The sequence below is a fragment of the Muntiacus reevesi genome, chromosome 5, assembly GCF_963930625.1.
Source record: "Muntiacus reevesi chromosome 5, mMunRee1.1, whole genome shotgun sequence".
In the NCBI taxonomy this organism is placed as follows: Eukaryota; Metazoa; Chordata; class Mammalia; order Artiodactyla; family Cervidae; genus Muntiacus; species Muntiacus reevesi.
Window position 1 is genome coordinate 80449870 of NC_089253.1, and position 26028 is coordinate 80475897.

Genomic DNA, 26028 nt, shown 5'->3' on the forward strand with positions numbered 1-26028 from the left:
ACTGTAACAAACATACTACATTTGATGCATGATGTAAACAGCAGGGGAAACTGCTGGGGAGCTATAAAGTACATGGGAATACAGGATAATTCTATGTATTTTCCATCCACTTTTTCTGTGCTTTGACAAAATCTATTAATTAAGCAAATGAATAAGGTTTCTAAACCCTTAAACATTACTTTCAATATCCTACTTCCTTGTTAACATATATCAAATGTATACTCTGTCTGACTTTCAAGGATTTTGTACTCTTCTATTTAACCAATTTGGCATTATTTTAATAATTTCTAAGTGATATCTTCCATTTAAGGAATGTAGACTAGATGCCTCATGACCCTCATAAATAAATCATATTCATCCTGAATATTTTTTTCACTGTTGCTGTTTTTCCTTTAAAATTCTTTCATCTCCCTTCTGCTGATCTAATGATCCTACACCTTAAGATTTTTCTCTCCCATAAAAACATCCTCAAAGACAGTGAGTGAGCTTTTAGTAACCTTCTTCTCTTATTATGACTATAGTTTATACCACAAAATAAAGGACCACGCTGTATCTTTATTATCGTGTTGCTGTGATTCTCATAGGTACTAGTGCTGTCAGTTAGATGGTAAGTTTATTACAATTTTTATTACAGAGTGGAAGAATCTGCCATCTCAAAATATGCCACTCTGGAAGAATTATCTTGAGCTAAGGGCCCATAAAAAACAGCAGGCACAAGTCTGCTCTGACTTCCCCTTTTCTTCCAGAAAGCAGGACTAAAACTCCCATGTGAACGATGCCCTCCCTACACCAGGAAGAAAGAACAGTCTCATCACCAGAGACAGGGAGTAGAGACTGAGAGAAATCTGTACAAACAGACCCTGTTAAAAGAACTCATCTTCTTTAGCCTCCCCACATATTTTCGGTACATTTTCACAGCTGCCTCTCTTTGTTCAACCAAGTACAAAAGCACTTAGGTTTCACCACTTCTTCAGGTCTTCATTTCTTTATGAAGGCTCCCATGTCACATAAATCTTACATTAAAGAAAATGTGTATCCTTTTATCCTGTTAATCTATCTTACGTTGGTTTAATTCAAAGGCCCAACCAAAGACACCAAAAGGGCAGAGGTAATGTTTTATCTCCCTTACAATATCTTTCAAGTTTTACCCACAGCATTTTAGCAATTAATAGAAGCTTATAATGGAAGTCCTAGGATCCTATTTTAGCTTTTCTAGTAATCCAAGAATACCTGCATAATAATGAGTGCATCCTCCAAGAACAAGGAGAAATGACATTCTAAGATCAGGAAACACCTTTGAAAAGCTGACAATGAAATGTTTAAAGGTTTCTTAAGCTACATATCAGACTTACACTTACACTTTGGAAGAGGAACCATATGTTGAAAATATAACACATGATACAAAAGATATCACTAAATTCTATAAAAATATCACATAATCTGATGTATTAATATTAAAAAAGAAAAGAAGACACTAATATACTTGGGAAGGCATTAAAAACATTATTAAACCTCATACAGTCATGCAATACATAACATCTAGTGTTATAAGCCATGAGGGAGAAAGTTTGGTTTCTTGATTCTCAGTATCAGTACACCCATGAGCTATCTTCATTCAAAGTTACAGTAAGAACCTTTATACTGACAAGGGGTAGATACAGTCTACCAGCTTAGAATCCCTATTTGCTGCACAACAATTTCAACAGGTTGGCAAGAGTAGGAGAATGATTGGTATTACTATTCCAAAGCATTTGCCATAAGCTGGGCTGAAGCAGAGTGGAAAGGAAAAACTCCGAGACATAAGAGAATATTATCAAAATATTATAGACTACTATATAATTATAAACTACTGGGAAATTAAGTACTCAGAAATGGCATGGTCAGGAGTACCATTCCCAAGCTTGAGAAGCTCCGATTACACATCAGTCTTTTCAATCACAGAAAGATGGCAACTATCAAGGTGTTGCTATAAACATGAAGACTAATTAATAGCAAATTTTCACACAAGATATTATTATTAATAACAAATTTAACATAGTCTGGCTTAAATTTTTAGTGGGATACTTACCTTGCAGAACTTGACTTCTGCCTCTAAATGATAAATGTACTGAGATTGGTCATTGATGATAGGAACAAGATTGTGGACAGTAGGCATATTGGTTTCCTCACAGTCTGATGACCTCTAAGGCAAAAATGAAAACAAATGAAGCACTTTCGGATTTAGCAAAGAATCAGTTAATACCATCTCCATACTCAATTTAGCACTTATGTCATATAAACATAGAATAAACATAGACTAAATCACAGTGCGGCTAGCAGTATCATTTCATCTTATAAATTCTATAAATAGATAAGATTCAGGAATATGAAAACTATTTTTTAAAGAGGGAAAAGGAAAATGGTTGTAAAAAGCACACAGCAAATGGAAAAATGCTCAAGTAGTATAATTTGGCTCGGGATGAACCACCCATTTGAGCCATCTGGAAATGTGACGTGCTATTCAGTAATTCTCAGATAAAGGGACAGCTTTTTAAGAAATCACCATAGAAGAGAGCTGCTAGCTAAAACTGCAGAACAGCTGCCTGAAGAAGGGATTTTTTAGACAAGTGTCTGATGCCAAATGTGTGTCACTAAGGTAAAATTTTATCTACAAAGAAGTACATTAGCAAAACCTGGTTTTTTATTTTTGACCCTAATATTTAAGGCAATTGGAGACTATGCTATTCTGGAGCCTCCAGGACTAGACTGCTAAAGCAGATATACATGAAAGTGAGACATTGCATTGAGGACTTTAGAAAAAAAATGTTAATTCTCTTTACTTTTGCAGCAGTCCTGTAATCGATTTTTAATATCCATCTTACCTTATCCTAAAATGATTGTAAAATGGTTTATAAATTATATATCATCCACTCCAGTATTCTTGCCTGGAGAATCCAATGGACAGAAGAGCCTGGTGGGCCACAGTCCATGGGGTCGCAAACAGTCAGACATGACTGAGTGACTAACACTACTACCATGATATTACTTAAAGAAAAGAGGAAGTTAGGAAAAGGGAAAGTGAAGCTCTGCCAGTTAGATGAATCCAGAGGAAAGTCTGAGGTGAGACACACAATCATTTTGTTTTTCAACACAGCAGAAATTCCTATAAATGATGAAGTACCAGCTCTCATGGCAGAATAATTAAGTACAGCTTTGCTCCTGGCCACTTAATAAATTTAAAACCAAAAGACATGTTAATTAAATGAATTATCTGTGGTAAGTAGAAAGCAACTAATTATAATAATTAATATTAATAGAAAGGGATTCGGTGCATAGGCAAATATAAATTATTACTATGTGTATACATAGGGCAAAATCAATGGGAAAATTAAAAACAAGCTATTATCATGTGGAAAATGTTCATATAAAATCACTTGTATGTTTATCATAGTTTGAATGTCCATATTTTAAAATAACAAGTAATAATGTTTGGACATATTTTCTACCTCAGCACTGCCTCATTTCACTCTTAATACAGTCACATATTTCTCATATGTCATTTTGGCTATGAAACTGCATTCTAAGGGGTACAGTCTTCAAAAGCTACTTATTATCATAGCTTGTAATCATCATATGTAGGTTGTATACATTTAGAGTCTAAGTTCCATTCTTTCACATAGAGCCAATATAAATAGACCTGTGTATTGGCATATACTGTATATATTGAACTGATCATCTTGATGAGTCTTCTTGCTTACCTAAAGTCAATCAGTTTTGCAATATCACTGCTCAGTAATATCTTAAAAATGCTAAGAAGCATGTCTGAGCATTCCACAGATACAGAAACTTAATCTATTAGACTTAAAAGTACTCTATCTGTATGTGCTTAGGAGCATTCTAGAAACTATGTGTAAACAGTATTAAGTTCACTGAATAATGAAATATTTTATCAAATTATAATTTATATCTATAAATATTGAATAGGAACATGTAGTCCATTTCTCTAAAGTGGGAATTAAGCATGAAAGTCTGTGTCAGGCTGGAATGAAGTGTTAATATGGGGGTACTCTTTAGGACATTTCAGCTGTGAGTAAAGGAAACTGACAAGTCTTCAAGTTTTCAGCATGTAGCCTGGGTATCCAAAAGTCACAGACATTGAAAATGCAAGGTGGTTATTGTTGCCATGACATTTTATATTTGTGCCATATTTCATAGGTTTCCAAAGAATTTTAAATATGTGATCTTACCTTATTACTATAAAAACCCTGTGAGAGAGTACATGATAGACCCTAGATCACACTAAAGCATAGACCATTATTTTGACCATTTAAAGCTGGCCAAATCCTTACTTCACAGTACCCTTTCTTTACAGAATGCTTCCCTCCCACCCACCTTCTCCTCACATATTCCCTTCCCTCACAGTACTCTCCCTCACTTCCACCCTTCCTTCACACCTATCTCAGGCTTTATATCACACTGCTTCAGTCAGAAATAATATGCTCCATTAAAGCAATAGCAGTAGAAAACAGCTGCAGAAGAAACAGAGTACAGTTTCTCATATCACACAATTTCATAACTATATATTTTTTAACATAGAAAAAGATTACATGCTTCAAATTTAACATTTAACATAAACAAAGGACAGCCAGAATTAGAAAGTAAATTCTAAAAATAATAAAAATACAGATATGCCCCTCTATAAAAGCAATGGTTAGGGACTTGGTGGTCCAGTGGTTAAGAATCCGCCTTTCTTTCTTTTTTTAACTATTTATTTTTAAAATGTATTTATTTATTTTAATTGAAGGATAATTACTTTACAATACTGTGATGGCTTTTGCCATACATCAACATGAATCAGTCATAGGTATACATATGTTCCCCGCATCCTGAAACCCCCTCTCACCTCCCTCACCAACCCCACTCCTCCAGGTCGTCACAGAACACCGGCCCTGGGTGCTCTGCTTCATGCATCCAACTCGCACTGGTCATCCATTCTACATATGGCATACGGTAATGTACACGTTTCAATGCTATTCTCTCAAATCATCCCACCTTCTTCTTCTCTCACTGAGCCCAGAAATCTGTTTTTTACGTCTGTGTCTCCTGTACTGCCCTGTGTGTAGGATCGTTGGTACCATTCTCCTAGAAGAATCTGCCTTTCAATACAAGGGATGCTGGTTCGATCCCTGGAAGGGGAACTAAGATCCCAAATGGCCCTGGGCAGCTAAGCCCACATGCCACAAGCACTGAGCCCTCACCTGCCACAACTAGAAAGAAGCCTGCATACCGAATGAAAGATCCTGCTTACTACAATAAAGACTCTGCGTGCCACAGCTAAGACCTGAAGCAGCCAAAAATAAATGAGTAATAATAAATACTAAAAAAAAAAGCAATGGTTACTCTTTCCCATATATTGTTCCTTTTAAAAAAAATATTTGCTAACAGTTGCAAAGTAAATTCTCCAAACTATTTCTTCACTCACATTTTTCAAGTGAATAATAAATTAAAAAATTGGAATCCCCTCTGCCATGGAAGTCTCTTCTTCAGTCAAAATAATTATCAGAGGGAAGATCATTTCTTTTAACACTTTCCACTATTAGCATACCCAGCTCAGAATCTGTTTAACACATGTAGTACTAAAATGATACACAAAATTAAAACATAGTTAGAAAAATAATGCTTTTGTTAGGTTGTAAATGGTGATACTTACCAAAGAGGATGTTTCTTGTCTTCTTGGAGATACCTCACTTTCCTTGGTTGCTTGTTGGCGCAACAAAGCTTTGAGTTGATTAACTATGGAGCAAAAGCAATAGGTTTATTCACCTTATTTTAAATCCATAGTTTATCATCACCCATCTATCCTTCCATCAATCTAACAAATATTTGTGTATTATGCATCACAAAATGTGCTATTGACAGACACAAAAAGAAACATAAGAAAATCTCTCTCATTTAAGAGGTAAGAATCCACTGAGCAAGAGGTATATAACTAGCAGATTATAAGCTCTAAATCTACCTATAAGAAGCTCTAGGTCTGCCTATAATGCTGTAAGAGGAAGCACGTGACTGTGCCTGTTTTCACAGAGAAGAGAGTGTGAAGGATGTACAGGAGACCACCATGCAGAAAAAGGTGAGAAAAAGCCAGTTTGAACACATGGCTCATGCAAAGCAGAGAAGCACGGCCATAGGGTGGCATGAGTAGAACATGGCTTGCAAGACGAATAGTTGAAAGGAAGATAGAAAAATGAGGCTGGAGAGGCAGCTTGGAATTACCTTAAGAAAACACTGCTTTGACATCCTATAGGCATAGGGAAGTCAAAGAGGGAAAAAAAAAAGCAACGGAACTAGATTAGCTGCTTTGTGTTTCTTGATTAAAATTCTAGCAGTAGAGGACAGGTTGGCGTCGTTACTATAAGGAGTTAAAAGAATTCACTGTGTGTCATTCAGGTTAGGACTGACATTCACACTCACCGGCATGGCTGTGTTGTAGTTCACGCCAGGCATTTCCAGCATCCTCGTTTCCTACACTGGTATTAAAAGAAGGATCCAGCATATCTTCTCCAACGGTGACATCACTTTCTCTCAGGGCACATTTCAACTGGTGAATGCTTCTATTTGCACGTTCTGCAATAGCATGATGAAAATCAGAGCCAGTGAAATCTGGGTGATCAAATGAACATGGACTTGAGAAGATAATTTCTAAAGGAAAAGCAATCATTTCTGATACTTCGTGGGAGAAAAAAAAAGCATAGCTTTGCTTCTAGCTTACTGAGGAACATGCCAGAGGAAATGTGAGATTAAGTTCATGGGGCAGAGGTTAGACTTAACGATCTTTAAGCTCCCGGACACCACTGTGATTGGTATTCACTGTATATAGCTCTACTGCCAAGGAGGACTGAATGGGAGAGCTTTCCCCCTCTTCACTCTCCCAAACAATAATGTCACAGGGGAGGCACTATCCTGACACCTCAGTGCCTAAGACTCCCCTACACCTTTTGGCATGGTGTGGATAGGCAAGACTGGCAAGAGGGATTCCACCACATCAAGTTCATATCCAAAGAAGCCTCCTTGTCCCTGTGGGCCACATGGCCCTCTAGCATCAGGACAGCTGACCACCTGGCCTAGCTCTGATCAAGATTTGAATAGCTGATGTGCTTAGAGCAGTATAGTTATACTTATATACTGTACTTAGTATAGTTGTACTTATATACTGCTGGCTGACTACATCTTATGTAGAAATTCTCAGTTACTATGCCTGATTACTCTTAGAATTGAAGTTTAAACTTATTACCACATACTTAACATAAATAGTCTAAAATTAAGTATTTTAAGGTATATTACTCTAGTAGTTCATCTCTAAAAACAGCCCCCAAAGAACTCACCCTTACATCCTTGTGCTCTCCCAAGTTGAAACTTAGTGAACCTGTAACCTACACTCAAAAAGAGAATGCACTGGAACACACATGACGCCTGATCCGTCACATCTTTAAAATGTTCGGTAGCTTCTGCTTCTACCCTCTTGGAATGTTGGTTTTTGTGAGCCCCAAGCCACTAAGTAGGAAGTCTGGCTACCCTGCTAGAGAGACTCTGAAGAGGCCATGTGGAAAGGAGAGGCTCTGAGATCGCCACAAGGAGAAAGAAGAAGCCCAACCCCACTAACAGTCTGGCAGTCTCCTGGTGACTCCAGCGCCAGAGGTCATCTACCCACCATGCGTGAGAGAGACTCGAAAACTGCCCAGCTGCAGTCTGGTAAAACCAGAGATCTGTGAGAGACACTAAAAATGCTTTTGGTTGTTGGTTTCTGCCATCAAGCTTCAGAGTGACGTGTGTGTGTGTGTGTGTGTGTGTGTGTGTGTGTGCGTGCGAGCTTAATTGCTCAGTCATGTCCAACTCTTTGCCATCCCATGGACTGTTGTCTGCCAAGTTCCTCTGTCCATGGGAATTCTCTGGGCAAGAATACTGGAGTGGGTTGTGCTTGTTAAGCAACAAAAGGTAACTGAAATAATTATTCAGTGAAATACTCACCCAAAAACACCTTTAGCAAAGGATCCAAGTCCTACATTAATAACTGAACTATATACTAATATAGTAATGATACTGGGCATGTGTGCTCAGTCGCTACAGTCGTGTCTTTTTCATGACCCTATGGACCATAGCTCTCCAGGGTCCTCTGTCCATGGGATTCTCCAGGCAAGAATACCAGAGTGGGTTGCCATGCCCTCCTCTAGGGGATCTTCCCCACCCAAGATCATACTTGCATCTACTGCATTGCAGGCAGATTCCTTACATCTGAGCCACTGGGGATGCCCCAGTAATGATACCATATTATATGTTAATACTATAGTATACTAATGACACTAGACATAACATTACTAATAACTCTATCCTGTTTTATGGATTTTTTTACATGTATGACAACTGGAGAATCAGACAATTGATGGGCAATTTCATTAGTTAAAGACCAGATACTTCTTCAGGTTTAAACGTGTTACTTCTGCTAATCTCTTATAATTAATTCTCCAGCTTCTATCTAGAAACATTAACTGTAACAAAAAATGTTCCTTTTACATTAGAGCTGAGACCCAGGTTTCAGTCATTATTTTTAAATGTTGACATCTGTATTTGAAAGTTATCTTTAATTCATTTATTTATTAAATATTTATATATAGCTAACATAGAAATTTATGTTAGAAAAAGATGAATTCCCATGCAAGTTCATGTACAGCTATTATCTATCTCAAATGGATTCCATCAAAAGAATTCTTAACATCTTCAGAGGAGAACTTTTTCTAAGTAAAATCTTTCCCTAATTCAGAGCAATGCATAACAATAACACAAATGAAGTTCTTTCTTCTGATCTAGGCCCTTTCTTGACAAGTTAGATCTACTTCTGTATTCAGGAGAATAAGTTCCTCATCTTTAATACCTACAAGAGAACCCTAAGAAAAGCTATAAAAATGAAAAAGCTTTTCATTACCAATCATGGATGAAAATATATTTATAAATATATATTCTACAGGACCTTGAAAAATACATTCTATTTCCTTTAAGCTCATTAATTGGAATGTGTGAAACAGACAAAAATACCATAACTTAATAGAAAAAAATATCCTCTATCTTACAAAATCTCTAATATAGGTCCTTCACTTACAGCAACTCATTTTCCCCTTGAGTAAACTAACAAAAATAGGTCTTTTAGGTCAGGGTTCAGCAATCTACACAAGAGACCCAATAAATTTATCATTGCAATTTTCTCCACACCAATTCTATTTCCACACAGACCTTTCTCTGACAGGAACTTGGTATTGATAACTAACCAAGCCTGCCCTCCTTTTATTCCTCATGAGTAAGATGCATTTCTGGTTTCAGTAAAATGAGAAGAAGCAATAGTTTTTTTTTTTTTTTTTACTAACTCAGTATTTTCTAAAGAGATTTGTTAAAGGATAAGGAAAAATCGAAGTGTTACATGATAAGCAATTTAGTTCACACAGTTTTGACTTATGCAGTGATACCTCTGAATAAAGCACTTATCTTTACTGCATCCATTAAAAGGAAACAAAGGGTTTGAATTACACTAAAAGGAGGCTCTGTGGAGCCATCAAATGACTTCATCTATAAGACAAAGGGTAATTACTTATTTATATTTAATCTGACTAAAAGCTAACAAGCTATATTAGGAAAAGAAAAGGAAATCTGAAAAAAAAAATGTGTAATTGAAAATTCCTACATGTAGAGTTCTTTCATTAGCTTACAATAATGGGAGAGTTTTATGAGGCCATTAATCCCTTTCCTGATATTCCTGTTTAATCTTTTAGAATTTTTATCATTTAAAGACTATGTGTTAAACTCTACTATGAAAATAGTATTATGTGAAATACTAATATATTGAACTCAACAGCCATCCCACTTTTCTTAGTGATTACACAAGGTCTGGGTTTTTTTTGCAATGAATGACTTCAGTTGCTAGGGTCAGAGACGAACAGAAGGAATTTGCAAGAACTGTATCCTGAAACTAAAACTAAGGAGGTAAGCGATATTTTGAAGTCATCCCAAGACTACATTTTAAAACATGCTAAATGCTTTTCAAATATATACATACTAACATAATTATATACACTGCAATAGACAAACAGATGTTGGGAAATCAAGAAGATTGACTATACACATAATGAGGGATATACCTGGTTCTTTTTTTTTTGTACCAACTGAGAATACTTATGCACCTGTCACTTTCCTATTAAAGAAGTTATCCTAGCCAGACTGGCAGAACTTAGGTACAATTATCAGCCAAAACAATCTGTATCCTTAATTGAAATTATTCTCAAACACGCTTCTCGCAAAGCAAATGCTATGAGTAATAACCTTGCTACTTCTAGATCGTGGTTCTCAGTCTCAGCACTATTGACATTTGGACTTGGTAATTCTTGACTGTAAGGGGATGTGTTGTGTTTGTACAGGAGCATCTCTGGCCTCTACCCACTAGATGCTGGTAAAACTCTCCCTGCCAGCTGTGAGAGTCAAAAATGCCTCCAGACATTACCAAATGTCTTCTGGATGGGAAAAAAAAGTCACTCTGATTGATAACTGCTGGTTTATAGTAATGAAACAAGATAGCCAGTGCTCAGTTTTGAGGAGAGACTACCCACACTGCTACACTGGAATTACAGGCGCAACTTGATGAAAAGTAGTCAGGACACTGAGCTATTCTACCACTGTGGGAGGCAGCACACACAACCCATCGCCATCAACACCAAGATGAGGCACTTCTGATCCAGGTGTCAGGAACACCTATTGTAATCAAGAACTTGAAATTCATATTTAGTTTCATTTTGTTTCCGAGGCCTAATACATGAAGCAATAGTTATACTCCAAGACTATTTTTTAGAGCTTCTTTAGTAATCATTCCTTTAAATGTTCCAGTGGGCTTTGATGAAGCTCTCCAATAATCAAGGCTGCTTTAGCAAGCACACAAGCATGTTTCAAGCTATCTTTCCTACCTTTGTCTCTCAGAGGAATATCACTACGTGAAAACTTGGAAAACCTTAGCATAAACTGGTGAAATGATCAGAGTTTAAGTCTTTTTTAAAAATCTCTAAAGCTGGAGAAACAAAATGGTCTCTTTTTTCCTGCACAAACATGTCTAAGAAGTGAAAATGCCCTTATAATCTTGTAGCACCAAACCATTGTTTTGGTTCTACACTATTTCATGGATGATTATTTACTTATAAAACACGCTTTTTGGGCTGCTAAATACTATCTTTTGTTTATTTTACCTCATTAGTTTTAGGGAAGAGAAAATGAAAATGCTACTACTTTTTGGTATTCTGGTAAAAGAAATAAAAGTTAAAACTACTAAGAACGGCCATATAAGTATATAAAACAAAAAATGAATATATGTAATTTAAATTTTATTAGCAAAAAAGTCAATTTAAATGTTTGAAAAATCTCATTTGCATTACCAATCCTTATTTATTAATAGCCAAATCATTGTATTTCTTTAGTTTCATAATGAATGCTTCCAGGGCCTTCCTTACATTGTTGCCTGTCTTGGTTTCAGTGAGGCTGATAGTTAAACATTAGCCATGGACAATGTGTGTGAGTGTGCACCTAAATATTTTAAAATTTTAGAACACATTTAAGAACAGCAAAAACAAAAAAGAAGAAGAAATACAAGTTTGATGTGTAAAACTGAGAAAAAGAGGAACTTTTACTTAAGTTATATACATGTTTCCTTAAGTCTGCCAAAGGTCCAGATAACATAACTGCTAGTTAATTCAGTGACCAAATTATGGACTAGTAAGATTAACATCAGCTTTCTACATATGTATCCTTCTCTGGAATAAAAAAAAAACCAAACACTTGTTTATATTTTACTTATGTATAATTGGAACATCAGTATTATTTTCAGTTTTATCCAATTAAATCAACTTACAAAGAAAAAGATCACACCCCCAAATTTTATATTTTCTTCCCATATTCAACTTCTCACTTTGCATGAACTTAGTTCCTTAATCTCATAAGGAAACACAACTTTTTAACATTCATATGGTCCAATCCAGTGTTGATAAAAGGGACATTACAGATCTAGAGATTTGAGATAGTAGCTGAAGGGGACACAAGCTCTCACATATTTTGCTTGACCCACATACTATAGGATGAAGGGAAAAGAATAAAAGAAAAGGAAGGAAGAAAAGAGGGAAAGAGCAAGAAAGCAATTGCAATGCTTTCAGAAAAAGCATAAACTGCCCAGTTTGACCATAGCCTCACTATTTCCTAGTGTCTGCCACTGACTTCATCACACATTCTGTCATCTCCTTGGTTCCTACTGGCAATAATCCTACCTCCTAGTCCAAACTTTTCATATTTCAGATGAGGAAACAAGAATCCAAGAACAGTTTATTAACTTGCCTAAGGTAACACAGACGGTTATTAGAAAAGCAACAGTAAGAATTGGAACTTGGATCCTAGTTTTGCATTCTTTTCTCTGACTCCATTATACTCTTCATAAATTCAATCTAGAGCCTAAAATAACAAAACGTTAAAAGAAAAAGGAGGAATTACCATATAAAATGCATACAGAAAGTAAATGATGCATTCCTGTTTCAGTATAAGTTTGTTCCATTTCTTTATGCCCAATCAAAGGTGGCCAGGAAGTTGGAGAATAGGTGAGTAATGTATACAGGCATAAAACTGAATCCACAGCTAATACTGCAGCAACATTTGAAACATGATTCAGTTAAGGCTGGGACACTGAATTTCTAACAAATTTCTTCTTTCTAACATCACATTCCTACATTCAAGTGTATAGAATTTAAACAGCCTTCTGTTATACTATAACAGAACTAGCTTATTTTATACTTCATAACCTTGTACTATGATGTGTTAAATTTAGAGGAGGAGTATTTGTTATACTTCACAATTACCAATATAATTCTGTGGGTCTTGAATTTTAGATGCCTAAAGAGTGAATCACTGCAGATGGTGATTGCAGCCATGAAATTAAAAGACGCTTACTCCTTGGAAGGAAAGTTATGACCAACCTAGACAGCATATTAAAGAGCAGAGACATTACTCTGCCAACAAAGGTCCGTCTAGTCAAGGTTATGGTTTTTCCAGTGGTCATGTATGGATGTGAGAGTTGGACTGTGAAGAAAGCTGAGCGCTGAAGAATTGATGCTTTTGAACTGTGGTGTTAGAGAAGACTCTTGAGAGTCCCTTGGACTGCAAGGAGATCCAACCAGTCCATCCTGAAGGAGATCAGTCCTGGGTGTTCATTGGAAGGACTGATGCTGAAGCTGAAACTCCAATACTCTGGCCACCTTATGCGAAAGTTGACTCACTGGAAAAGACCCTGATGCTGGGAGGGATTGGGGGCAGGAGAAGAAGGGGACGACAGAGGATGAGATGGCTGGATGGCATCACCGACTGATGAACTTGAGCCTGAGTAAATTCTGGGAGTTGGTGATGGATAGGGAGGGTTGGCGTGCTGTGATTCATGGGGTCGCAAACAGTCAGATATGACTGAGCAACTGAACTGAACTGAACTGAACTGAAAGAGTGAATAAACACTTAACCAGACTTGGGAAGTCTTGAACTTTTGGTTCTAGATTAAGCTAAACTAAAAGTCTAGAACTTTTGGTTCTAGATTACACTGTGACTCCCAGGATACCTAGGATGTGCTCACCACTGAAAACAAACTTTTAGATCATCTGCTATGTAGGCATACATTACAGATCTGTAGGGCAATGAAGCTTTCTAGTTTGTCTGCCAGAACTGTTACTTTGAAGGAGTCTTTACACCATTCCAATTCTCAGTGAGGGCACAGACAAGGGTTATCCCCAGAGGGTGACTACATGTGAAAGGCATCAGGGAAAGGATGAGCAGTGAGTAAGGAGTCTGTAGATGGCTCTATTTCCATGGCTGCCATGGGATCATCAGGCTCAAGGAGAGGCAAGAATTCACTTAAGTTTCAAAAGCAAGAAAGCAACACTGACTCTTTTTACATCAGAACTTCAAACTCTTCATATACTATTAACAGAATAGTTCCAAAAATTATATTTAAAGTAAAGAAATAAGGAAAAGCTATAAAAACAAGAAACTATAATGGGGAAATTATAAAACCATTTTGCATTTTTACATGTCTACTTCCTGGCTAAATACAAATGAAAGAATTAGTAATGATTACATGTATAATTATTGAGTTAACCAGAGAAATAACTTGAGAGGAAAGATCAAGAATATCTATGATCTTTTCTTTAAGAATGAACTAGACAAGACATTTTGGGGAAGTAATGGTGAATAGAAAAAACCAAAATAACTTTACATTTTATCTGATTGTATAGTAACACAATTCTAGAGTTGTCAGACACAAATGCTTAAATAAAGAAGTTTCATATACAACATAATGCCACCATACTGTGTTTATTCAGAAACACACATTTTGACTTTAAAGGGAATTAGTCCTATCTAAAAGTGGTCATTTATAATGTGTGAAGTGAAGAACTTCTGATCGTGCTTCTCTTCAGTATTAGTTGTTTCCTTCCATAAGCTGTTATATAAACTATTTAATAAATAAACATAAAAATTAAAATGCTACTAAATAAATGATAAGTGCTGAAAACCCATAAAAATTTCCTAGTTGCATTTCTCAATTTATTGCTAAAACTATCATTATAAATTAATAACAAACTTTTCTTGGCTTTGTTTGCTCTTGATTATGTTTTCACTATCTTATATTGTTATAACACTAAGTTTTTATTTCATTTTAAAATATCTTATCTTTGAATAAGAACTCTTCACTCTATAATTACTGAAAGTAGTATTGTGGGTTTTAAATATAGTGCTATAACAGTTTGAAATTAACTGCATCGAAATGCCTAATATTAAATAGTCTCTAATGTTTAAATAAAGGTTCATACTAAGGTTAAAGAAGAATTAGGAGGAACATAATGGAAAACAGAATTTTTTTTAAAACAACCTCAAAAATTAAATGCCACTGATACTATCATTCTGCACAGTATTTTCTTGTTTTCAAATGAAAAGTTAGAAGTGGTTATTTCTGTATCTAACAACTCTTGAAACATCAGTAGGCTGATGAAGATATTCATCTAGACCAATGATTTTACTCTTACAGTTTGAATACTGAGAATGTTGACAGTTTATAACACTGCTGACAGATGGAAACAATACATAATAACCTTTCAAAGTCTAGACTCACTAGATTCAAGTCTCTTATCCCCTCAAAAAATCTTCACTTTGCCACAAGTACCAATTACAAATTGCAGCTAACATTTAATGAGGGCTTATGTGTCAAGTACTGATCTTTTCCCTTCTTTTTTTTTTATTGTGATAATCTGTAGCTATTTTACTGTCCTTCACCCCATTAATCCAAAATCTCCCTGAGGACAGACACTTTGTCTGGTTACTTATGATATCCCCAGCATGTGGTATGTCTAACATATAGTAGGCACTAAATTAATAAATGAGTTAATGTTTTAAATGCTTTAAATATTTTTAAAGCTGTTGGTCAGGACCTAAAGGGTTAAGAAAATGCAAAGGAACAGAAAGTAGAGTGAATTACTTCTAGTAGAATAAATATTCTTTAATGAAACTTTTATTTTAGTCTGTATGCATGTGTGCATGCTCAGTGGCTAAGTTGTGTCCAACTCTTTGTGACTGTGTATGAACTGTAGCCCGCCAAACTCCTCTGTCCATGAGATTTCCCAGGCAAGAAAACTGGAGTGGGTTGCCATTTCCTCCTCCAGGGGACCATTCCGACCCAGGTATCGAACTCCCCTCTCCTGTGTTTCCTGCATTGGCAGGCAAGTTCTTTACTACCTGGGAAGCCCCTAGCCTATATGTATACGACCCATATAAAATATATTTTTACTTATGTCTAAGAGTTAAAAAAAAAGTCTGAAGAATCACTGCTTTATTTGAATTATTTCATTTGTTCCTCACAAGAACCATGTAGACAATATCATAACTTCTACCTTAAAATAAGAGAAATGAGGTTTTCTAGATGTTATATATGATGTTCAAGATAAGACTATCTACAAGTATGTCACTTTTATTAATGATGTCACGATTACTATTAGTGAAACTTTAGTTAATCCAGATTTTCTTGTGATACTCATCGGGCACTATAGTAAGAAAATCTCAATTAACTAAATAAAGTTTCAGTAACAGTAATTGAGACAGGATTAATAAAGACAAACATAGGCTTTCAAAGCAGACAAGTCTGATTGAATTTAATACCTGGCTCTGCCACTAACCAGCTATGTTGGCTTTGGTCTAACTTAACCTCTTTGACCTCTATTTCCCCATGTGCAGAAGAGGGACAGTCATAAGGTTGTAAGTTTTAAGTGATTTAATGTATGTAAATAGCCTAGACCACTAAATAGAAGCTGTTGTGATTAAAATAATTATTAGCGGGCTTCCCCGCCCCCCCCTCCCGGGTCCAATAAATCACACTCAATTTTACACATAATTTGAATGTGTAAAGAGCGCATCAGGAATTTACTGGATTGTAAAGACAGGTATGAGAACTGGACAGAACAGGCATAGAGCCGACCAAGAATTTCTGCGGGCCTCGGGTAAAAAAGATGCCCAAGACAATCAGGGAGTTGGTTCAGGTCACTATGGGAATCAAAGGAAACAACGCTGCTTAAACGTAAAAACAAACACAACTATTTAATCCTTCCACAGCAACATCCATCTTCTTTCTCTGCAGTCTGGCAAAGGCTGAACCAAGGTGTCAGGAATCGCACCAGGTCAGCTCCCAGTCACGAGGTCCTGGTATCAAGGGACTAGGGCACAGAGGTTCGGAGAAACTCACCCCGGAGACTACGTTGATACTGCCCCAGAATCTCCTCCAGGGTAGAGTTCTCCGGGGACTTCGCCATGCACAAACTCGGGGGCCAGAGATGGGAGTTGCGTGGGGAAGTGTCCAGTGTCCTCCCCTCCAAGAATAAGAGGCCTCAGCCCCCACGATGCGCCCGCCTGCTTCCTGCAGCTGCTGTCACAGGGGAGCAAGGAATCCCGGAGATTTCGGGCCTTTTTCCACCCTCGGGCCCTCGTGGTGGACGTCGGAAGCTGTAGTCCTCAGTGTCTAGGTCTGCAGTCTCGAAGTTCCTACGAACCTGCCCAAAGACTACAATTCCCAGAGGGCAACGCGCTCGAAGCTCACGCTTTGGCGGTTTGGCGACCAGATCCGGTTGCCAAGAGACTGCTTGGAGGCTCCGCCCATTTTTGTAGCCCAGTCAGGCTTAGTCCTGCCTTCATCCCATCCTGCTGTCTGGACCACCTAACTGACAGAAAGGGCTCGTTGAAAGGCTTTATTTATTCTTCTAAATTCACTAATATGCAGTTGATCCTTGAGGATTCTCAAGAACGCAAATAACGAGCTCCTACACCCTTCAGCCGCCTCAACATCTCTCAACACTGCTAAATAAATTTTCAAGAAAAAGAAGCTCTGAATTTCCCAAACGGCGTAGATTGTGAAAGCGGCTGACACTAGCAATCTTATCAAGCCCAGCGACCCGACAGCAGCTTGGAGTTGGCGCACTGCCCGCTGGGAACTGTAGTCCCAGCCCGTTGCGGTCCCAGCTAAAGCCCGGGCCCTGTTCATTGTTGAAGCCGGTCTTCGGCGTACGCCTGCGCAGTCAGCAGCTGGAGAGGCCTGTGGTTGAGACCCCCCGCACAACTCCTTTTCATTGTCTGTGCTCGGCGCCTGCGCAGTAGGAGTTCGCCGGGACTGAGCCGGAGCAGGGGTAGGGCCGGGCTCCTCGCCCTCTCCCCAGGCGCCTGCGCACTGAGCGGCCGCTCCTTGCCGTTACCGCTATGTGCGGAGCGTGTGTGGAATAACGTTATTGCCCAGCAGCGCCGAGGGGCCCAGAGCTCGACCGCGGCGGCGGCGGCAACGACGACAGGGTGGGGGAGGACGCTTGCGAAAGACTCACGGGACGCGGCGCGCCCCGCCCCCCCGTCCGGTCCCTCTCAGCAGTGAGGGGTAAGTGATGCGCTCTGATGCCGTCGCCGCCGCCTTTCCACACCCTGTTCCTCGGGTTTGCAGCAGGGGCTCGGGCGCGGCCCGCAGCGGGCGATGGTGCGGGCCAGCGGCGAGGGGCGCTTCCCCGAGGCTCCGCGCGCCGCCCCCTCCCCCGGACCTGGGATTCGGCGGGGACGCCCATCCCCCCATAGTTCCGCCCCCCCCACCCCCCACCCCCAACCCCGAGTCCCCCGGTCCAGCGGCCCGGCTTCCCCTGCTAGTGTCCACGTATTGAGTCGTCTTTGGCTGTCCGGGCTTTGTGCAGCCCCCTCCTCCCGAGCTGTTTGCAGGGGTGCGGGCCGAGCAGTGGAGGGAATGGCTACGCTGCAGCGGGAGAAGGGGTTTTTTCCCGATCTGAGCAGCTCCCGGTGTCGACCCTTTTTGTGTGGTTGGTTTTAGGGTGTGGGGCGGTTTGAAGAGGTCTGGCGAGGAGCCTTTTGGACGTGGTGGGATGGCGTGGAAGATGTGGTGTCACTCAGCCCGCCGGGCCACAGCACCCGCGCAGGCTGTGGCTCCGTAGTAACCCGGGGGAGGAGAGTGGCTTCCTGTCGACTTCATTGTCCTGAGATTCAAATGTGGGCTTTGGTATGGGTCCCTTCGTTTATGCCAGGGAAAGAAGAATTAGCAGCTGCCTAACCAGGGGCGGAAAGATGTGGGTTTTAGATCCTAAGTCATAAAATCTCTGTTTTTTTAAGTGTTGAGCGGAGTTTTTGTGTGTGTGTGGTTTTTTTTTTTTTTTTTTGAGAATGTAAGCTCCAGGAAGACAGGGACAGTGCTTGTCCAAGCATTGCCAAGGTGATCCATGTAAAATTACTAGATCACGATGAAGAAAGGACTAGGAAGGGCCTGACGACAAAGCTGTTTGTGTAGCAGGAAGATGAACCAGCAGAATGTTTTTTCATTGGGTGGGTAACGCATTCACGTTCCTAAGGGAATAGGGTAGGATACATCTTTCCGTTGTTTTTTAAGCATTCAAAATTAAAAATAGGCCTGGTATATTTCTGTTTCTGAATTTTTAAATGCATGTTTTTATTCTCTTAATAAAAATTTACCCGCTTGGAAGAAATGTGGTGAAGTAAATGATGCACTTGATTGAAAATGCATCGTTTAAAATGATTTTATTGTTAAGCTTCCAGTGCATACAGTCGTTTGCTGGCGTTAAAACCAGCAAAAGAGATTGAAGCAGGAAGGGGAGGACCCGGTGGAGGAATGATGTGAAAGGAGAGAGTTACATTATGAATACAGTATCCAGATCTTCCCTAATATAACCGTTGCGGGGCATGTGCAATGATTTAGGAATTCTACTCTGGAAATACTACATTGCACGTTACAAACCATTTTGTATTTTTCTGCCATTTCTTTAAGTAGTAAAACCAGTGCTGCTTTTACTTTTTCGTATAATTTGTAGAATTTTTTTGTTTTAAAACTGAAAAATCTAAATGCACTTGACAGAGGAAGACATTAAAACTTGGAAAGTCAACTGATTTGTCTGTCCAAGCCCAACTGCTAATGAAAGGCAGAATCAGATAAAACCAAGGTCTCTTTTGCAATGTGCTCTTTCATCTGTGTCCCTTGGTCCCCCTACCCTATCAAAATTATGGAATGCTTTTCTGCATGTTCTTTGAGTTGTCTGTGACAGTCAAGTTTATTGATACCTCATAGTTGTATTATTCTAGTCTTTTTCTTTTGATGTAAAAGTAATACTAATGAAGAGGAACTTTAGTTTATAAATTAACTTATTGATACAGGAAAAGGCCTTAAAGTGGACTTTTCATAAAACAGAAACTGTTGGAATTTTCCCCCTACTTCATATTAGTAACCATATTTTAATGTTATCTTCTGCTATTCAGTACTGTTTTATAGTATGATCAACTTTATAACTGTTAAAAATGAAACTGCCCTGTAGGAACTCATGAAGTTCATTGTTCTTAAATTCAGTGAATTTTGTTATATTCAAGTTAAACAAGAGCTTACTGTTTGAGGGAAGAAAATTCACGTTGAACTTTTTTATTAAAATCATACTCTTTTAGTCAGTTGTTTTTGCCATAAAATGGTTTTATTGTCTTTTTATCTTTTAGTTCTACACTATATTTTGATAAACTTTTAAAAGAGAATTAGTATGTCTCTTAAATTTCATCTTACTTAAAAGTAATCTGTAATCACCATGTGGAATTAAATCAAACTTGAAATGTATTCTACTTTTAAATTTAATGGTGTGCTAAAATTACTTTATTATGGAAGTAAATAACTATCTGCAAGTTTTTCAGCTTTACACTGTAAAATTATCATACATTGTGTCTATTAGTATGAATATCTAGGTGATTTTTAAAACTCTGTGCTTAGGGATTTATTTGTTCCAAGTATCAATTTCTTGTTTCCTTTTATCTCTTTAAAAAAACCCAAAAGCCTCTGGAAACTAGTTTTATTGTTGCATCTGATAGTGATCAGCTATCACTCAGCTAGTACTAAATACTGTATATGTTTAAACTTGTTGTCAGTATGATTTTTACTCAACAAAATTCTGTCCCTGAAAAATAACTTGGTATTTTAATTAATGTGTAGTGATTTTCTTTTCTTCTTTATCATGAACACTGGGGGGATAAGCAGTATACTGTGCCTATAAATAACAGACAACATATTAAACTGCCAACTGAAATATCTGTATAGTTGTGAATTATTCTGCAAGTATATAAAAAAAGAATTGCATACTGTCTGAAAAAAATTTGGTGGATAAATATTATTGACTGAAGCATTAAGTGTTGATGTGTTTCAGTAAGAAATGGGTTTCCTCTAATGGGGAGAAACTTCAAACTATTTTTATTTCATAAGCTTTTGTTAATAACTAAGATTTCTAATAACTACCCTTGGTAAAATGGGTCTTTATTTACTCAAATATTTCTTGAGGGAAGTGCTCAGCAATGAGTTAGCCAGTGTAGGCTGTCTAAAAGAGTAAGAAAACATCTGTTGTAGTTGTTGTTTGGTTGTTAAGTTGTGTCTGACTCTCTGCAGCTGTATGGACTGCAGCATGCCAGGCTTCTCTGTCCTTCACTATCTCCCAGAGTTTGTTCAAACTCATGTCCACTGAGTTGGTGATGCCATCCAGCCATCTCATCATCTGTCGGCCCCTTCTCCTGCCCTCAATCTTTCCCAGCATCAGGTCTTTTCCATTGATTTAGCTCTTCGCATCAGGTGTCCAGAGTATTGGAGCTTCAGTTTCAGCATCAGTCCTTCTAGTGAATATTCAGGGTTGATTTCCTTTAGGATTGACTGGTTTGATCTCCTTGCTCTCTGGTAGTATGCTTGATTAAATTGGATATATAGTCCAGTTTAGTTGAAATGATTTTGCAACAGTATATTATATTTTGGGGGCAAAATAAATGACATAGCTGATGTGTACTAAAGTAAATCCCACTCCTGTTGAGGGGTAGAAAGGAAACCAACAAAAGCAAGGTTATAGAAATTTCTTTCATCCAATAGAGACTATGCAAAGCATAGAAGTAGAAATGAATTACAAGCATGCATTGCATAGGTTTGAAAAAAAAAAAAAACACAGCAGAGAACAAGTTATTACTTAAGTGTATTGGTGGCTAACAAATAATATAGAAAATACTACTGTTTGGAGCATAATATTTACTGAATACATGAGTAACGTACATGTGCGCGTAGTTGTTCAGTCGTGTCCTGACTCTGCAGCCCCATGGGCTGTAGCCCGCCAGGCTCCTCTTTTCATGGGATTCTCCAGGCAATGAGTAATACTTGCTATGTATTGAGTACCTACAAAGTGTCAGGCATTTTGTGTGTCTCTGTGTAATTCATGCACCCGTTGTATGAGTGAGGTTTTATTTTACACCTAAAGTTGAAAATACTTGAGGTCCTGAGTTAGTGGATATTTGCCTCTGTGTCATTCATTACTCAGTGGTAAAGCCTGTTAACTGAAACTTTTGTCTTTTTGACTGAAGCCAAAATTGTTTTCACTCATCTTTTTCAGTAAGTTTTTAAAAATAACATTTATTTCCTTCGAATTCACATTATTTTAGAATCAGAGGATACTTTAGAAGTCATCTTAAACAAGGTGCCATTTATTACTAATCCCTGAAATCTTACTGAGCCCACCTTTTCCATGAGCAACACTTCCATGAACAAATGGCCATAGGATGGCTAATTTAGCTTTTGGAAATTATATTAGAATGCTGTTATTTAAACTGAGCTAGTATCTGCTTTACTATGTAACTTATTCCATTGGTTATAGTTCTTTTGTCAGATACAGTAAGGTTTTTCTCAATATAGTGATTCTCTGCCAAGTTTTCTCTTTTCTAAATTAAATCTGCAACCTCTACAACTTCATATGATACAGTTTCCTTTACCTTCCTCATCTCTATCACTAGATAGCTATCAGTCAATTTCCTCAGTGCTGTTCTTTTTCATTCTGATTCTGTTTCCACATATAGTTCTGCAGTTGTGGTCTGAACGCAATGTAGTGAAATTATCCCTTTCCTTAATTCAAGCCATACAGTTGTGTTTACAGTCTAAAATTGTGTTAACTACAACAACAGTAATATCTTACCAGTTCTAAGCAGAAAAATGCTATGTGGTTTTTCAGGTTATATTTATCCAATTCAAGGGATTATTTTCTTTTTTACATTCTATATTTCTACTTTTCTGGTGTTAAAATGACCGTTTTTTATGAAATGATAGTGTTGGTAGGTAGTAAGTTTCTTTTGGTATTAATCTTTGGGTTTTGTTTTCATGTTCTTAAATAAGCAATAAAAAGTTGTCCTTCTGTTATTTCCCATTCTGTTTCTTAGAAAAATTTGTCTGGAAATCACTGATGTGGTCAATATAAACATGCACCTTTTTTATGTTAGGATCTTTCCCATTCTGTATATACATATAGATAATGTTTTTAAGCAATGTTTACCTTTAGCCCTTTTAAATATCATCTAATTGAAGGTAGTTAAAACTTGAGATCTTCTTGAATAATGATTCTGTCATCCAAGGGATTAGCTTTTCTTCCTGGCTTTTTGACATTTATAAATTTAACAAGCAAGCCCTCTTAGATCTTCATCCTGCGCATGTATTGGATATAGCCAAGGACATACCATGCAAATTTATAAATAGAAAAAAAGTTACATAAAGTATGCTGGAGGAAAAAGGTCACCTTTGTGTGTGTGTCAACAAGAATAATGAAAACCATTTGAATGTTTTGTTTGTTTGTTTGTTTTTAATTAAAGAGAAAATCATTATATACTCTAGTACTAAGGGAGTTGGTTGAAGCTTACTGTCTGGTGTGGATATAGATAATTGTATAATTATATATAAAGTCAAGCATAGATGCTGTGAGTAAAAGTAAATCAGAGTAAAGGGATAGAGAGTGATGGACTGCTATTTTTTTTTTTATTCTTAAGTAGTCATTCACATGGCACATTAAAATGGTCCAAAAAAACTATTTGAAAAATAATGTGAAAAATCCTCTCACCCATCCACCTTATCTGCTGACTTAACCACTTCTCCCAATCTAATAGGTAATTTTTTAATGTATCCTTCCAGTGAGTTGTTTTCAATTTAAGTAAATACTGTATATATATTTATACTATTTACCCTCTTTTACACAAAGATAGCCTCTTTATACAGTATTCTGCATCTTGAGAGCTACTAGAAACTGGTTAGGTAATATCACTCTTTGAGAAAGTAACTGCAGCCATGAAATTAAAAGATGCCCACTCCTTGGAAGGAAAGCAGTGACAAACCTGTGCTAAGTCATTTCAGTCGTGTCTCTTTGTGACCCTATGGACTGTAGCCCACCAGGCTCCTCTGTCCCTGGGATTCCCCAGGCAAGAATGTTGGAATGGGTTGCCATGCCCTCCTGCAGGGATCTTCCCTACTTAGGGACAGAACCTGGCTCTCTTACGTCTCTTGCATTCGTGGATCTTTACCATTAGTGCCACCTGGGAAGTGAAGTTGCTCAGTCGTGTCTGACTCTTTGCGACTCCGTGGACTGTCGGCTACCAGGCTCCTCTGTCCGTGGAGTTTTTCAGGCAAGAGTACTGGAGTGGGTTGCCATTTCCTTCTCCAGAGGATCTTCCTGACCCAGGGATCAAACCCGGGTCTCATGCATTGCAGGCAGACGCTTTACCATCTGAGCCACAGCCTGTGCCACCTGGGAAGCCCCTGACAAAACTATTATTATTAAAAAGCAGAGACATCACTTTGCCAACAAAGGTCCATATAGCAAAGCTATGGACTTTTCCAGTAGTCATGTATAGATGTGAGAGTTGAACCGTAAAGAAGGCTAAGCCGAAGAATTGATGCTTTTGAATTGTGGTACTGGATGAGACTCTTGAGAGTCCTTTGGACTGCAAGAAATTCAAACCAGTCAATCTTAAAGGAAATCAACTCTGAATATTCATGAAAAGTACTGTTGCTGAAGCTAAAACTCCAATACTTTGGCCTCCTGATGTGAAGAGCTGACACATTGCAAAAGATCCTGATGCTGGAAAAGACTGAGGGCAAAAGGAGAAGGAAATGGCAGAGGATGAGATGGTTAGATAGCATCACCAATTCAATGGACATGAATTTGAGCGAACTCCGGGAGATAGTGAAGGCTCAGCTTGCTGCAGTCCATGAGGTTGCAAAGAGCCAGACACGACTTAGCGACTGAACAACAACAACAAGATCTTTCCTAGGTGGATGGATGTGACCACTGCTGCTCCTGAGGTTTGAACAGGAGAGACAGTTGCAGTGAGAAGAATTTGTTATCAGGAATTGCCTCAGAGGCATTATTTGTGTGATCTTGAGCTTGTCATGACTTAGCGACTAAACAGCAGGAGGAACAAGGTATGTCACTTAATTTCAGAAGTTCAGTTCCTTTGTTTATAAAATAAAGCTGGCAATAGTCCAACTACCTCAGAGGTTTATTTTGAAAAACTCATTAGATGGATAGATACAAAAGACATGAAAGTTGTAATTACACTTAGTGATCCTCTTCCCAGCACCACAAGTGTGGTACCATTTGATGTTAGATTTGAAGAAATGTTTTGGTTCAAGTTCTATCAAGCCCAAGATATCTGTAATGAATGAAAAAATAAAATCTGCCAAGGGTTTTAGTATTTTTTTTTTAAAGAATGAACTTTTTTCATTTGTTATTTTTATTTTAATGTTTTAAATTTATTATTTTAAAAAATCTTTAATATTTATCTCTACTAATTATTGAATGATCAGTTTATTTTTTAGTTCAGAGAAAACACAAGCCTGTAAATATTTTTATCAGTACACCTTTGGTTACATTCCTTAGATTTTACATATACTGGTCTCAGAGTTTCTACTTTTTAAATTATTTTATTCCTTTTCACCAGAGTAAATTCGTGAGATAAGTTTTGTTGTAAAATGCAGAGCCTGTGTGTATGTGATTTATTATTGTTCTGGATTTTTTCCCTACTATTTTTAACAAAAATTGTTAAAAATATACAAGGAAATTGAAACAGTTTCATAGTGATGACTCACATACCTACCATTTTGATTCTGCCATTAACATTATGTTAGTTTTATCACCAATCAGGCCATAAAGCTTTGTCTATTCACCAGTGCCTCTTACACTGATCCATTTCAAAGTAAACTGTAGAGGTATGTTTTTCACAAAAGGGTTCTTAAATCATTTGAAATTGTTTCAGGTTTAAGTTTTCAGAATGTACTTTTGAAATATTTTGTAGTAACCACTGTCATATTAAACAGTAGTTTAAAAATGAAGTATACTGTTTTCTATTCCAGTAGTATTACTGAGGGCTTCCCTGGTGGCTCAGCTGGTAAAAATCCACCTGCAATGCAGGAGACCCCCGTTTGATTCCTGGGTCAGGAAGATTCCTGGAGAAAGGATAGGCTACCCACTGCAGTATCCATGGGCTTCCCTGGTGACTCAGATGGTAAAGAATCTGCCTGCAATATGGGAGACCTGGGTTTGATCCCTGGCCTGGAAAGAGCCCCTGGAGGAGGGCATGATAACCCAC

General features: G+C 37.8%; 2 protein-coding genes across 18 annotated transcripts in view; one reads left to right on the forward strand and one right to left on the reverse strand.

Annotated features, from left to right (window-relative positions):
* SDCCAG8 (SHH signaling and ciliogenesis regulator SDCCAG8) overlaps positions 1-17029 on the reverse strand; it is a 248408-nt gene extending 231379 nt beyond the window's left edge. The window contains exons 1-4 of one of the 4 annotated variants that reach the window (XM_065935618.1): positions 16817-17026; positions 6451-6603; positions 5690-5772; positions 2069-2182 (exon numbers count right to left, since the gene is read on the reverse strand). In XM_065935618.1, the coding sequence (XP_065791690.1) occupies positions 2069-2182; positions 5690-5772; positions 6451-6603; positions 16817-16883 (417 nt within the window). In that variant the 5' untranslated portion in view covers positions 16884-17026. Of the gene's footprint in view, positions 1-2068; positions 2183-5689; positions 5773-6450; positions 6604-16816 lie in introns of all 4 variants that reach the window. The other 3 variants (XM_065935615.1, XM_065935616.1, XM_065935619.1) reach the window with 3 other exon arrangements.
* Positions 17030-17224: 195 nt separating this feature from the next.
* Positions 17225-26028, forward strand: part of CEP170 (centrosomal protein 170) — a 132979-nt gene continuing 124175 nt past the window's right edge. For 5 of the 14 annotated variants that reach the window (XM_065935633.1, XM_065935628.1, XM_065935636.1 and 2 more), the window contains exon 1: positions 17227-17989. The gene's annotated coding sequence lies outside the window, so the exon portion shown is untranslated. Of the gene's footprint in view, positions 17990-18594; positions 18614-18913; positions 18934-26028 lie in introns of those variants that run through there. The other 9 variants (XM_065935624.1, XM_065935629.1, XM_065935638.1 and 6 more) reach the window with 5 other exon arrangements.